Source organism: Zea mays, chromosome 2 (genome assembly GCF_902167145.1).
Source record: "Zea mays cultivar B73 chromosome 2, Zm-B73-REFERENCE-NAM-5.0, whole genome shotgun sequence".
NCBI classification, from domain to species: domain Eukaryota; kingdom Viridiplantae; phylum Streptophyta; class Magnoliopsida; order Poales; family Poaceae; genus Zea; species Zea mays.
In genome coordinates this window covers 6063843-6078567 of record NC_050097.1, presented here as the reverse complement: position 1 = coordinate 6078567, position 14725 = coordinate 6063843, and the positions used below count along the sequence as shown (strand labels likewise).

General features: G+C 45.8%; 2 protein-coding genes and 1 long non-coding RNA gene across 3 annotated transcripts; 1 reads left to right on the top strand and 2 right to left on the bottom strand.

The window, feature by feature from the left end:
* The first annotated feature begins 977 nt into the window (after positions 1-977).
* LOC103645856 (synaptotagmin-5) lies at positions 978-8810 on the top strand. The gene is made up of 13 exons (XM_008670565.4): positions 978-1413; positions 4335-4439; positions 4519-4569; positions 4697-4817; positions 5999-6123; positions 6434-6535; positions 6622-6696; positions 6786-6865; positions 6950-7100; positions 7173-7403; positions 7558-7854; positions 8082-8195; positions 8285-8810. The coding sequence occupies exons 1-13, from the start codon at positions 1309-1311 to the stop codon at positions 8456-8458; spliced, it is 1731 nt and encodes a 576-aa protein (XP_008668787.1). The 5' UTR covers positions 978-1308; the 3' UTR covers positions 8459-8810.
* Positions 8811-10526: 1716 nt separating this feature from the next.
* LOC103645855 (uncharacterized) lies at positions 10527-14108 on the bottom strand. The gene is made up of 2 exons (XR_561846.3): positions 13795-14108; positions 10527-10697 (listed from the first exon to the last, which is right to left on the bottom strand). It is a non-coding gene; the product is annotated as an uncharacterized lncRNA (long non-coding RNA).
* LOC103645854 (uncharacterized) lies at positions 10570-14082 on the bottom strand. Its single transcript, XM_008670564.4, has one exon. It carries the CDS (start codon positions 13752-13754, stop codon positions 10962-10964), a length of 2793 nt encoding a protein of 930 aa, XP_008668786.1. The 5' UTR covers positions 13755-14082; the 3' UTR covers positions 10570-10961.
* Positions 14109-14725: the final 617 nt, after the last annotated feature.

The following is a 14725-nucleotide window of genomic DNA, read 5'->3' as shown; positions in this document are numbered from 1 at the left end:
TGCCTGCACCGCGGGCCAGACGGCCGGCCCAAGCCCGGCACGGCTATCGGACCGGGCCGGCCCGGGCACGGTTCTAGTCGGGCCGGGCTGTGCTCGTGCCGGGCCACGACCGTGCTGGGTCACAGGCCCACTGTCGGGCCGGCCCATTTAAAAAATTGTGCTGCCAAATAAGTGTTGAACTAAATTGATTTAAAATATATCATAGCTATATTATAACATTTGGTAAACCACAGGATTATAAAATGTGGTTTTAAAAGGGGTTTTCAAACATGCCGTAAGGTTATCCACACTCATACTACTCTATATTTTTACTTAAAAAATATTTTATTCTCGTCAGTAAGATTATTTATCCTATATTATAATTTATCGCGGTCATACTTACTCTATATATCAACCCTATATCGATTACTACATATTATATCGTTTTCCCACTTCGCTATATATGCACCCTACCGCTGTTACGTGCGTGGAGGGTCTGACAGAGTAGAGGAAAGGTACGCTGTATATGCGTTATCCTTGCTCACCCTACGTTTTTCGGTGGTAGATGAGGTGCCCCTGATTTTTTACTGTATAGCTAACTCAACGTGGGTAGAATCTTGTTTACAGCTACTCACTGTAGCCTAAGCGGTTGCCCGCTTACATAGCGTGACTGAAGAACAAAGATTATTAATAATTTTAATATAATTTCATTTGACTCGACTGCGAATCGATTCGGTTCCTTTCCCAACCCATTCAAACCACCAGAATAAAACAGCACCGCGCCAGATCATCACCGTCCACCAGAATTCCATTCAAACCACCTACTATCCTGCGGACCCCACAACATCTCTACCCCACCTGTCCGCCAGTCCAGCGCCACCGCTTCACCGCGACGCTAGCGCCTCCGCCACGTCACCACCTGACCAGAAAGGCAACCGAGCAACCTAAATGAAACGGGCAGTCGGCACGTGTTTCTTTTTCCTCCGAGATCTCCATCTCCCCCGTTGGTTTGGCTGCTTTTCTCCCGACGCGACGCCCGCTCCCTCACGATTTCCGCCCCCTTGTCTGTTCTCAGCATTTCCGCTCCCCTTCTCGTGTTTTCAAACTCCCACCACGAGACGAGCGAACCTTCCACTTGTAATCCAGCCGACCGTACCCGCTGCCGTCGCGCGCCGGCATTTGCCCCTGCCCGGCGCCAGCTCGATAGCTCTGCTGCTTCCTCGCCATCTCCGACTCCGCGGCGAGCCGCGCGCCCGTCGGCTAGCGGAGGCGGGAGGGCGGCGGTACCGGTGAAGTGTCGTCCGGAGGAGGAGGAGGAGGAGGAGCGGGATGGGGTTCTGGGTAGGGCTGGTGTTGGGGGTTGCGGCGGGCCTCGCCCTCATCGTCGGCTTCGTCCGCTGCGAGAATTCTCGCTCCGCCCGTCGGCGACAACTGGTACGTACTGTTTCGCAATCCCTGGCTTCGGCCAGCCCGTCCTCGAATATTCTCGATGCGTGCTGCTTCCGATAGGAATATGAGGTTCGTGGTAGTAGCTCTTAAGAAATCACGTTGCGTATGAATCGAAGCGAAGCGAAGACGAACCGCTTGCCTTCCCTTCCCTGGTTCGGTGGGGAGGCGTTGGTCTCCAGTGTCGGCATGCTTTTCCACTGGCTTCGGATAGTAGATTCGGCCTTGTTGGTGCGCCAGAAAGGCCCTGGTGTTTCTTTTCCCTTTTGGGCTCACTATGTACAGAGATGCTCTGACGCCTTGTTGGGATTGGAGTAAATACTCGAGGTTGAGGGGATTCAATCCTTGAATCTTAAGCAGGAGAGATAGCACGAAGCATGGTATTTGGTTCAGGCACTGCAACGCTGGACTGCAGGTCATATGCCAGTTTCGGTGCTTCTTTTCCATGGCTGGTAGCATGTGCAAGCTCGTTGTTCGTGGTCACACCCTCTCGTTGTGCAAGTTTGCGTATACTAATAAATTAACAACCACTGAACCACATGCAACAATTAGCCTACTTTTTGCCTTAGGCCTGTGATTTGTCCTGATCCCCTCATGGTTTCCATTTCGCTAATTTCTATAGATACTGTTGATTCTGTATATATCTCAAACCTCAAATGGTTCACTTTGAAGGAGAATAAAATTGGTCTAATTGGATGGATGTATTTCATTAAGCCCTTAGGCATTTTATATAGAGTACATGACTTAGGAGATAAGTCAACCCACGAATGCATACGGTAGGTTATGAAACACAATATCTAAACTATTAAATATACTCTAACACATATGACAACGTATGAGACAGAATATCTAAACTACCAAATATAAATATACTTTAACACCCCCCGTAGTTGTAGTGGGAGCATTGTAGACGGTTAGACTGAAAGAGGAGCCAAAGGCTAACATCCCCTGCAGTCATTGCAATATTGCAATGTAGATGCTGCGGCTGGAGGAAAAAACCAATAAGGACCTCATGCGGATGATATCCCGTTGTGTCGGTGTCGAGGTAGCCGAGTATGAGGACAGTCAACCATAGGGCTGGAAAATAAGCTTGAGGCTCGCGAGCCGGCACGAGCTTCCTGATTTTTGGGTTCGTTGGTCCAACGAGCCGAGCCGAGCAAGCTCGTTCCGGCTCGCAAGCTGTGCCAACTGTGCTAAATTAATTAGTCTGTAGAAAATAATGGACCATTGCATAATTTCTTAGACTTTGATGATGAATATATGACAATTTAAATATTAAATTACTCATAATATTGAATAATGATCCTAGATTTCATATTTACATACTATTAATTCAATATATAATGTAATAATATTTACCAAGGCGCGGCTCGCGAGCCGAGTTGAGCCAGCTCGCGAGCCAACTTCGAGCTAAGTCGAGCCTCATTCTTGAACTTATGCGGTGGGTGAGCCGAGTCGAGCTCGGTCACGCACCGAGCAGAGCTCGGCTTGGCTCGTTTCCAGCCCTAGGCAACCGTTGTTGATATGTCGTGCGAAGGATAGTTGTGGTCAATGGAAGTTGTTGAGCTCATAGAAGAGTAGGAGCCACACAAGTCGCAGGCGCGCTAGGGGCACCGTGGTGATGGTAGCACATAGGAGGAAGCACCATAGACGAAGATGGCGATGTAGTCAAAGGCGGAGCCTTCTGATCAGTGGTGGTGAGGATGAGCTGGTGTAGGTCGACGTGCAGACGAAGAGGCATGGCACACGTGTGCGTTCTGGGTACGCCACAGGTCACACGATGCAACACAGTCAAAGAAGATAAAGAGGCCGGTGTTGTTGATGCCGATATCGAAGACACGCGGTTGACAGGCTGTGTATGATGCAAACTTGATCACTAATTAGGAAGAACTAAAGGACTCACATCAACAACAACTAATCTGGGGGTCGGGGTGACTGAGGCAGTGAGGCCCCTCGTGGGCCTAAGCCGACACCACGATGTCGCGTGGAGGGGAGGCATGGATGTTGTGGCCAGTGCCCCCCCAGTCGTCACCACGATGCCACACATAAGTTACAAGGCATGATCTAGCTAGCAGGAGAGTCCAATCAGTCACTAGGACACATGGTTCACAATTTCGTTTGGGGTGATCCAAATTTTGTTTTGTTGACTAAAATTTGACTTTTGTATTTTTATACTGGACCGAAATCCGTTTCTCGGTTAGTAGGGGTTAGTAGGGAAAACGAAAAAATAGCGAAATTCGGTGATCTCGTAGCAAAGAAAACCCTGCTAGGACATGTGGAGATACCCGTGAGTTCCTGATCTGTTGAAGCTTGACGATGGGCGCGGTAGATCAGAAGGGTCGGCCGCAAATTCTAACTACGAGAGCGCAACCCTCGACAGAGATCGATCTCCCCGGGGGGCGATGCGGCAGTGGAAGGGGAAGTCTAGATCGTAACTTAAACTCTAGTATCATTAAGGAGAATAAAATTGATGTAATTGGATGGGATGTATTGCATTGAGCCCCTATGCGGTTTATATAGACATGACTTAGGAGATAAGGAACCCATAGATACGTATAACAGTCTATGAGACACAATATCTAAACTACCAAATACTCCCTCCGTCCCAATTTATAATTTGTTTGATTTTTTTTTCCGAATTTGACCGTCTTGTCTTATTCAAAATCTTTGCGAAAAAATAAAAAATTCAAAGCTATACTCAAAGTATATTATATGCTAAATGATATCACAGTAAAAATTAATAATAATTATGAAATTTTTTAAATAAGAGAGCTGATCAAACTAGGCGTAAAAAATCAAACAAATTATAAATTGGAACTAAGAGTATACTCTAACATACTTTGTTAGTCATTTGTCCAGATTGCAGCCATTCCTGATACTAAGAGTTGTCTTTCTCTGTTTTGACGCAGGCTGCTACCGTTGCTAGTTTCTCAAGAATGACGATTGAAGATTCACGAAAGTTACTCCCTGCTGACCTATACCCTTCTTGGGTTGTTTTCTCATCGCAGCAAAAGGTATTTGCCTGTCTTTAGTTACCTCTAATTCTTCTGCACTATATGTTGATGCATGTTTGTTGACGACACAATGTTGCAGTTAAAATGGCTTAATCAGGAGCTGACAAAGATTTGGCCATTTGTAAATGATGTACGCTTTCTTGCAACAGAACTTCAAAACTTGGATTCAACTTAATCTCTTTTTTACTTGACTTCTCTTGTGTACAACTACAATCTTATTATGTACACATTTTTTTATTTGACATTCATCATTGCAGGCGGCGTCAGAACTGATCAAAACCTCTGTAGAGCCTGTTCTTGAACAATATAGGCCAATAATCATTGCGTCCCTGAAGTTCTCAAAACTCACTCTTGGTACTGTTGCACCACAGTTTACCGGTAGGTATCTTGAAAGTTCATACTACTTTCATTGATTCCCATAACATAGCCCAAGCATTTTCCATCACTGCCATACTTGTGTTTGCTTTACTTCTATATGTTCACAGTTCCGTAGCTATGTATAATATGCTGTAAAAGAAATCAAATTGTGAGGTTTTGATTTGAGAATGTATCACATGGGACTGCACCTAATGTTATAAAAGTCCCTAGAGGATAGTACTGTATAGTTTTATCGATGATAATTGCTACCGCATGTTCCCCAGTTTTTGGATTACAAAAGTATAACTTCTAGCCTCTTGTTCAATTAGGGATGCATACAACCATTAAACTTGACAAACATCTAGATAGGTGCACACCAGGATTTCAACCCTGGTGTGAGTCATGCACCCATGACCCATGACTCCACCACCACACTGATGGTGCTTTTGCCCATGGCACTAAGGGTGTGTCCAAATGCTAGCTACATAGTAGATGAGTCTGATGTGGAAGAGTGAAGAACATGGGAGAGAATGCTTGCTAGTGAGTAGTGATGAGCAAATAGCTAGGCTATTTCACATCGTGAAGAGAAGCGTATTTGTGGGAGAAGAGATATATGTTTTAACAACAGGGAGAAGAGTATATTAAATAGTATTTCTTACTTTCTATATACTACATGATGTAGGCAATTTATATAGAGCACATAACATAGGAGATAAGGCAACCCACTGATACATATGAAAGTCTACGAGACACAATTGTTAAAGTGTATAAGTGCCTAACAGCTTAGGCTTTTGGTTTGAACTAATTAGTGTGTCCACTCTAACATGGTATCAAACCCAGAGTTCTTGAGTTCGAATCGTGGCAGAGGCTTTATTTGTGCATCCGTCCCTTTATTTCCACGTTTGTGCCTTTATATCCGGCTGCACATGAGTGGGGGTGTTGAAGTGTATAAATGGATTACCTACTTTATCCTAACAACTTAAGCTTTTGGGTTGAACTGATTAGTGTGTCCACTCTAACAAGTAACAACAATATCTAAACTACCAAATATACTCTAACAGTGAGTTTGCGCTCTGCTATAGTCTTCAGTTTCGTGGTTTGTGTTATTTGATTTTCAATTTCTACCTAGCCTCATCAACATGTGGTGTAAATTTCTCATTACCTGGTATCCTAATCTGTAAGTTCTACTGATTTTGGTGCAGGTATTTCGATCATTGAGAATACTAAGGAATCAGGTATTGTCATGGAGCTAGAGATGAATTGGGATGCCAATCCAAGTATCATACTTGCTGTAAAAACTAGACTTGGTGTCGCGCTTCCAATACAGGTGAGATATTTCACGGCTATGCCTTGGACCTGGGCCCTTTAGTATAAATGCCACCATATGATGATGCATTAAATGCATGAGTTATGCCTAACTCACAGAGTTGACCATTATGGGTAACCAGTTGGAACAATTTGTTGGTCTTCATGTTCTTGTGCTAAGAAAGATGAATTTTAGATCACTGCTAGTCTCTGGTTTACTCATGATGGATTTTTTCCCACATTTGTGTATGGTATCACAAATAGAGTGACTGTCCATGTCAAAATTTAGAAGTGGATGCACCATAATCTTTGTGAGTGATCTTGCTATATAGGTGAAGGACATTGGCTTTACAGGAGTTTTCCGCTTAATTTTCAAACCACTAATTGAAGAGCTACCTTGCTTTGGAGCTGTTTGCTTTTCTCTACGACAGAAGGTTTCTTTTGCCCCTTTTTCCTCTGATTATTCTGACATGTGTTGCCTTAATCTCATTTATCTTTTTCAAATCATGTGCCATGTCAGAAAAAGCTGGATTTCCGACTGAAGGTCATTGGCGGCGAAATTTCTGCTGTACCTGGAATTTCAGATGCTCTTGAGGTTTGGCAATACATTAATTTTTGTAGCAGATAATTGGGTGCCGTGTTCCCTATACTTGAGATAATAGGTATAATTCTCCTTTTGTGCAGGACACTATAAAAAATGCTATTGAGGACTCAATAACATGGCCAGTAAGGAAAGTCATTCCTATTATACCTGGGGACTACAGGTAATTTGATCCATGGATTCTAATATCTTTCTAGCCTGTATTGTTATATCACATAGGAAAGATCATAACTGATTATATGTACAGTGATCTGGAACTGAAGCCTGTTGGTACCTTGGAGGTCAAGCTTGTGCAGGCAAGAGATTTGACAAACAAAGATCTGATAGGAAAATCGGATCCTTTTGCCATTGTATATGTGCGACCATTACCAGACAAAATGAAGAGAAGTAAAACAATTGTAAGTTTAGTTGCTTATCTGTGAGCTGTCTTTTAGAGTTATTTCTAACCGCTTTATTCAACTACTTTACAGAACAACGATCTGAACCCTATCTGGAATGAACACTTTGAGTTTACTGTTGAAGATGCTGATACTCAGAGTGTAACCGTGAAGATTTATGATGATGATGGCATTCAAGAATCTGAATTGATTGGCTGTGCTCAAGTCAGGCTGAAGGATCTACAGCCAGGCAAAGTGAAGGATGTCTGGTTAAAACTTGTAAAAGATCTGGAGATTCAAAGGGACAGGAAAGATCGGGGTCAGGTGAGCTTGATTTTCATGAAAGCAGCACTGCTCACTTTTCCTTTCCCTGGTCCTAGAAAATTGTCTTATTTCTTTTTTTCTTTTTGAGGAACCATCAGGGGTGTTGTCATAGACGTACATAATATTTTTCTCGTGGCATACATGATTAAAACAGGTGCACCTTGAGCTGCTATACTGTCCATTTGACATGAAGGATGAGGCTCCAAACCCTTTCAGCCAACATTTTTCGATGACTTCATTGGAGAGAACATTGACAAACATGGAAAATGGATCGGGGGGCTCTAGTTTTGATAGGCTGTCTTCAAGAAAGAAAAGGGAAATTATCATACGAGGAGTTCTTTCAGTAACAGTGATATCTGGGGAGGATCTGCCTGCGATGGATATGAATGGAAAATCTGACCCATATGTCATACTTTCTCTCAAGAAGACAAAGACAAAGTACAAGACAAGGGTAATTTCTTCATCAAATACAAATTACTTAGTGCTGTGTACATATCTATGTCTAAACATGCTTAGTCAATTTATTTTATGTACTACCAAAGTTAACATCAGTTTGGTTAGCTACATATTGTGTTTAATTCTATTTATATTCGGATCAGTAGAGAACCATAATAATGCTATGGTCAGAAATTGCTTGGGCAAAGTCTTCAACTGTCCCTATGATGTGACTGACCACAGGTTGTGACCGAAAGCTTGAACCCAGTATGGAATCAAACTTTTGATTTTGTCGTTGAAGATGGCTTACATGACATGCTTATGTTGGAAGTATATGATCATGACACTTTCCGTAGAGTAAGTTCAACGGGAGCTTTCATATTCTTACCAGTTGAGTAGTTTGCCAACTGCAAATGTAAGGTAACCGTCGGATATGCTTTCCGTAGGATTACATGGGGCGGTGCATCCTGACCTTGACAAAAGTTTTGCTGGAGGAAGAGTACAAGGAAAGCTTCAACCTGGAGGGAGCGAAGAGCGGGAAGCTGAACTTGCATCTGAAGTGGTCGCCACAGCCAATCATGCGTGATTCGCGTGAAGCGGGCAGCTTAAGGTCAAGATAAGGCCAGTAAGTGCGCACGCATTGGTGTACGTGTAATTTTTTTTGGCTGGGTGTCTCGGCCTCGAGACCTGCTTGGTCGAGGGTTTGTAAATTTTGAGGTGCATTCTTTTTGAAATTCAACGCGTATGCGGGGACGGTCCACCAAAATTTTATTCCGACCAAGGACTCCAGTTACGTGAGCTAGCAGAAGTATTCAGGTGCAAAATGACCCGTTGCACATGTACATGAGGCTGTTATATTTCGATCGGTTAAGCTCGAGGTATGTTAATGTAGTCGGCGCATCGCAATGGTTTGTCTGTATACTCCTTGTAATATTTAAAGTATGGAAAAAAAATGTGTAGATCAGAAAGCTAGTGAAACAAATTCAGCAGTTGGCGGCTTGACGCGACCACGGTCACGGGTGGTTGCTCACTTGCTCTCATGATGCTTCGATTGGGGTTGCTTTCCGCAACTGTGGTGCAGATGTATTTCCCTCCATCCAATCAATATACACGTGTTACCATATGTTGTTTTAGAGTAGTTTACTGTAGAATTTAATTAAATTTTATATTAAACTACTTGCGTATATATATTGAGGAGGATAAATGGATATCCAAACGATGCGTTAGTTGGAACGAAACAGTGCGAATACTGCTGTCAGAATGTGACATGGGAGCGCGAGGAAAATAACATGCACATTTCTCTTTCACGTGCAACGTATAAGTACTATAGTTAGAAAGAGAATGAATAAGTAGACAGTTGCTCTTGAGATTTCTGATATGCTAGCATATGAGAGATTGACTGAAAATTAAAGTAGATATCTTGTTGCCGCAGTTTCATGCAACGTCAAATTGGAGTCTGAAACGGTGTCAGGTTTTCTTGCTCCAACAGTCCAACTTCTTTACTACAATTACAGATACTGCTAGATCGCAAAGCACACGAATCACACGAATCACAGTACGCGTAAGCATGCATCCAATTCGTCCCATCTCTTAGATATCCAACACATCGTGCAAAACATTGTTTGTTTTGCACCGTAAACAATACTGAATGAAATTTGAAATAGGAGAGCTACGGAAGATAGTCTTACGGCAGCATTCGTGCCTCGCAGCGCCAAACAAAAGCGCCTAATAAAAGGCCAAAACCTCGGTGTCCCGTCCCATCAGTTCCTGACATATGGCGGCTGAGACGCAGCCAAACCCCATTTCCTATGACGAAATTGAAAATTTGCCGCCGCTATGGACGGATTTCACAAGACTGACATTCCTATCATCGATTTCACAAAATCATCATCTATTTCGCGTCCTTGCATCTAGACGTTGTGCGCTGGGGGGCAGCCTGTTGCTGCTGCCAAGCTTGCTGGCTGCTGGGTAGTTGTTGCTGGTGGCCACAGCCCACAGCCCACAGCTATACCAAAATAGCGCGTACATATACAATACAATATACTAAATAAAAATGATTAGTTCGTTTCCAATGGCGAAATTCTCCTTCTTGGTTTGTATTCCACAGGATCTCTTGCTGGCAAGGTACAAAGCTGCAGGATCTATTGCTGCTGCCTTTTATTCCAGGATATTTTGCTTTACCTGGCGAGGCCGCCAGGCAAAAACGTCCGTTTCTAGCATGTTTTACAGAAGCTGACACCGAAGTAAGAACTTTAAACTTTCGAAAAAAGAAAAGTTAAGAACTTTTACCTTTTTGTATGATTATTGTCGGTGTCGCACACATAGCAGGGGCCCTGGCCGCCCCTCCTGACTATCTCTCTCTCTCTTTTAAAAAAATAATAATAAAAACTGACACTGATGCGATTCGGATTTGGTGCCTGGAAATATAACGTGCTGGGAGTAAGATTCCGTTGCTTGCGTAAAGAAACTCTCTCACACTCTTTTGCAATGTCCAGAAAACAGCCGTGCAATTTGCTGACGTACGCAAACGGCACAGATTATTATTTCCCCAACATTAGCTCATGCCGTGCGTCCATGATGGATCGTTCTTGGCCTGTACTGCCCCTGCTCATCAGCTGGCGGAGTGGCGGCCAAAGTTACGGTCCACAGCCGTGCATACAATACAATGCACGCGCGCTGGCAATGCTCTTCCTCGACACACGGTACGGTGCTTAATTAACTGGAATCAGTATACAATAGTACTAGTGGTAGTAAACAAACAGGTTCTCGAAGCTGCTGCTAGGTTCGAGCTGGTAGCAAGTCTTTTTGTAACGCACACACACACACAAAAACAATCTAGGGTCCTTGTGTTAGCGACACCTGATAAGGGGGATCGATGAGGAAGAGCTCAGAGGAGAATAAGACTTGGAGAAGGGAATAGCTGGGAGGAAGACGAGTTTGTCTGATATTTGATAGCTAAATTGTTCATGCCCCTATTACACAAGTGTTTGTCTTTTATATAGTACTACTCGAACATCAAGCGACCCATAGATAGCTGACCCACTACTTAGCCCATATTGGCTCAGTAACCTTGGCGTTTGGACGATGGACTCTCGCATGTCGTGGCTTGTTCTCGTTGTCTGCTCATTGCTCCTGTCTGAGATGCTGACATTCCCCACCGCTTGAAATACAGCTTGTCCCCAAGCTGTGATATGCATAACCACCAGGATCCCAAACTAAGACTTTGAAATTGCCTTGGCCACTAGCAACAACACCTAGACTAGAAGAAACAAGGCAAACAGCCATACCAATTCCTGAACCAGCTCGACAAACGATTGCTGTGGAGGAATGGCTTGGGTTGGCTTTCTCAAATGGTTCACCGAACGTAGCTGAGATTGGATCACTAATGGTGATGGGGAAGCGGTCGAGCTTGGCTTGCTTTGCCACAGTAACCGAAAGTCTTCCCAGAGTTTGAAGCTCCCAGTCACTCGTATCCACATTGACACCAAGTTGGACAAAAAATCCATGAACTGCAGTTAAGCTTCCTCCAATGGTATGAATGATGTACTGAATTTTTTGCTCTTCTATCTTTGGTGACATATTTCCAAGAGAAAATGTGCTGAACCTCAGAGATTTTATTCCCAAAGGTCGGTAATTATCCATCAGTGGCTCCCAATCGTCGTCCAACAGCAGCATGAAGTTCATCTTGTTGAACACTATGTAGAGCACACCAAAGAATCGGACAAACAACTTTTGCTTGTCACAGGAAGTGACTGACGACTGGACATATGGCTGACATTTCTTCATTCTTGAGCTTCGGCCGGCTCCCAAGCCGATGGAAAATTTTGATACCGCCAAGATGATATGCCATGGAATGTGCCAGTCTGTAATGCGGAATAGCAGATCGCAGCCACACCAGACCTGGACATCTGACACCCCTACCACTATGTAGTCACCAGTTGAAAGGTTGAGCTCGGTATTGCCCTCTGCTCCATATGACTGGATTTGGATTGCCTCAACCAGGAAATACTCCACGATCTGGAAGTTGCCTCCTATCTTAATAGCTTGCTGTTTGGTAAGGACAACAACAAGCATGTGTTCGTTGTTCTTAAGATCATTGCAGCCGCCACTAACTTTCTTCAAAAGATGGTACCACGAAGGCCCTTCTCCAGGAGTCGATCTCAAAATGTCTACAATGAAGTTGATACGTTCCCAATCAGGCTTATATGCATCTGTGTAAGCTTGAACAGCAGCATATGTCATATCCTGTGTTATGCCTCTACAGATAGCATTCGAGTCAGGTGCTTTGATACAGTCGAACAGAACTGAAAATCCCAGCAAGCTAAACAACATCAGATAATGATGGAGATTGATAACATGAGCTCTCAGTAGATCAACCACGCTTTGAGGGAGCTTCTCGATCAATGATAGAAGCAGCCATTGACCGGTGTCAGGAAGCGGCGTGACAGTTCTCATGTGTTTTGACCCAAGCACACCAATGATCTCGGCAACCAGTTTGCGCACGGGGCTGGTCTCCTCGGTGTGGCGGTCGGTGATGCTCACAACACGGTTGGATTGCATAGGTGGTGGCCATGGTTGTCTCTGCATCACTGCATCCCAGCTGCAACTGACCGGAGGCGAGAAACAACTCTGTGTGAGGATGAAGCAATTCATCAAACACCCGTTGGGCGTAGTGGCGAGAACCTCGTCCTCCTTGCTCGTCGGCGTGTACGATCGCATACACGGCTTCCCGTCAACGCTGGTGCAGTCGAAGACATGCGTGCCGGTGGGGATGCCGAGCACCTGGTCCGGCAACGGTAGGGAGAAGTGGATGAGGCGGACGTGGCGGGACAGCTTCGTCCTGTCGACGAACCGACAGCAGATCTTCTCGCGCAGGTTGGGTAGCGCGGCGGTCGCGGGGACCTTGTCGACTTCGCTGTGGGACAGCTCAGTGTCGCCGCTGCCGTGGACGGCGATGACGGGGACGACCCAGTCGTAGGGAGAGTCTGGATCTGAATCCAGGAGGCTACGGTGGAAGCAGGGCTCCTCGTCGAAGATGGGACCCTCGTCGAACTCGGAGGTAGGAAGGATGTCGACGTCGACTCCGACGTGGTTGTCGTCGCAGTCCCGGAGTAGGTGCTGACGATGGAGGAACGGGTTGGGGACGGAGTAAATGCCGCGGTTGAGGTATATTGTCGAACACTTGGTGGGCGTGATGGTGAGAACCTCCTCCTCCTCTGCGTCGGTGTTGGGGACGAGCGCGGGGTTCATCGCCTGGTCTGGTGACGACAAGGAGAAACGGAGGCGGCGGACTTCGCCGGACAACTCCGTCCCGCCGATGAGGACCTTCTCGTCCGGGTCCCGATGGAACAACACCGCGCCCTCGGGGAGGCACGGGTAGCGCGGTGATCCGCTGCTGTCGATGTTCGAGTCGAGCGGCGCATAGACGAGGACAGCGCCTGAATCGTCGTCAGCCGCGTTGGCGCTCGTGGCATCCTCGTCCAACACGTCGAGCTCCTGGAGGAGGTCATCGTCGGGGTTGGCGAGAGTATCGACAAACGGCTGTGGCATGGTGTAGCAGTCGTCGTCGTAGAGCGGCGGAATGTAGCGGTCGGATATGGAGCCGGCGAGGGGCATGGTCGACGAAGACATCTCGTCGGACCCTAGGGACGCAAGCACCGTGGCGGTCTGCTGCAGGCCAAAGTCGTTTCCCGAATCCAAGGACGCCACCTTCGCAGCGTCGTCGTGGACGAGAGGCGGAAGGATTGCCTCGTCGCGGTACTGTGTGTTGACGATGGAAGAAGGAGGCGCGGATCCGTCGAAGGGGGAAGTGTGCTCGCGTGCGTACTGCTCGCCGCAGCGACCCATCAGCGCATCGGTCAAGCGTGCCTCCATGCGCGCCAGTGCGTCTAGAATATCCTGCATCGTGGCCTCCATCGAGATTGAGTCCTAGTCTGATACCAAATGTTAGCGACACCTGATAAGGGGGATCGATGAGGAAGAGCTCAGAGGAGAATAAGACTTGGAGAAGGGAATAGCTGGGAGGAAGACGAGTTTGTCTGATATTTGATAGCTAAATTGTTCATGCCCCTATTACACAAGTGTTTGTCTTTTATATAGTACTACTCGAACATCAAGCGACCCATAGATAGCTGACCCACTACTTAGCCCATATTGGCTCAGTAACCTTGGCGTTTGGACGATGGACTCTCGCATGTCGTGGCTTGTTCTCGTTGTCTGCTCATTGCTCCTGTCTGAGATGCTGACACCTTGTATCGGAACGTTAACCTGGGAGGATCCAATGCGCGTTGTTGTCATCGTGAGAGCAGTCGTTATGTCGTGGGCACGGAACGTAGAGCAGTGCCCACTTTGCGATCAGCTATATGCTGCTGGGAAGTACTATTACTACAGTACAAAACATGGAAGCAGCACCGGTGCACCACACATGGCATCACTCTTGACTCGCATTCACTCCACGCAAGAGAAAGCGACACTGCCTTCCTCTTTCACGAGGGGGGGCGGGCGGAAACGGTGAAAGAAAGAAAAAAGAAACATACTAGTGCAAATGTCTTGGTGTCTGCAAAGGGAAATTAACGCAGGGTGTAAAAAATATCTCGGTGCTATACCCGGTGCGGAAAATGCCAAGATTATTAGATTAATATAGGAGTACTATGGCAATGGCAGTGCAGTAGTTAAGTAATAAGGAAGAGTGAGCTGCCTGCGTCCTAATCACGTGGGCCAGAGTAGATTAATTATGTGTTTGGTTTGATGTCAAAGTAGGATGAGTCGGGGGCGCCACCGTCCCCTCAATTTTTTGGATCACGCCGTCCCCAAAAATCACTCCGATATTTAACTCTCCCCCGCTTGACTCTCAACTAAACACTATAGAAACGTGGCCGCCTCATTCC

What these genes read in the sequence shown, in the direction of transcription:
- LOC103645856 (XM_008670565.4), top strand. Translation starts at nt 1,309, where the DNA reads ATGGGGTTCTGGGTAGGGCTGGTGTTGGGGGTTGCGGCGGGCCTCGCC. An exon ending in CCGCCCGTCGGCGACAACTG is followed by an intron (nt 1,414 to 4,334) that starts GTACGTACTGTT and finishes GTTTTGACGCAG; the next exon opens with GCTGCTACCGTTGCTAGTTT. An exon ending in TTTTCTCATCGCAGCAAAAG is followed by an intron (nt 4,440 to 4,518) that starts GTATTTGCCTGT and finishes ACAATGTTGCAG; the next exon opens with TTAAAATGGCTTAATCAGGA.
- LOC103645854 (XM_008670564.4), bottom strand. Translation starts at nt 13,754, where the DNA reads ATGGAGGCCACGATGCAGGATATTCTAGACGCACTGGCGCGCATGGAG.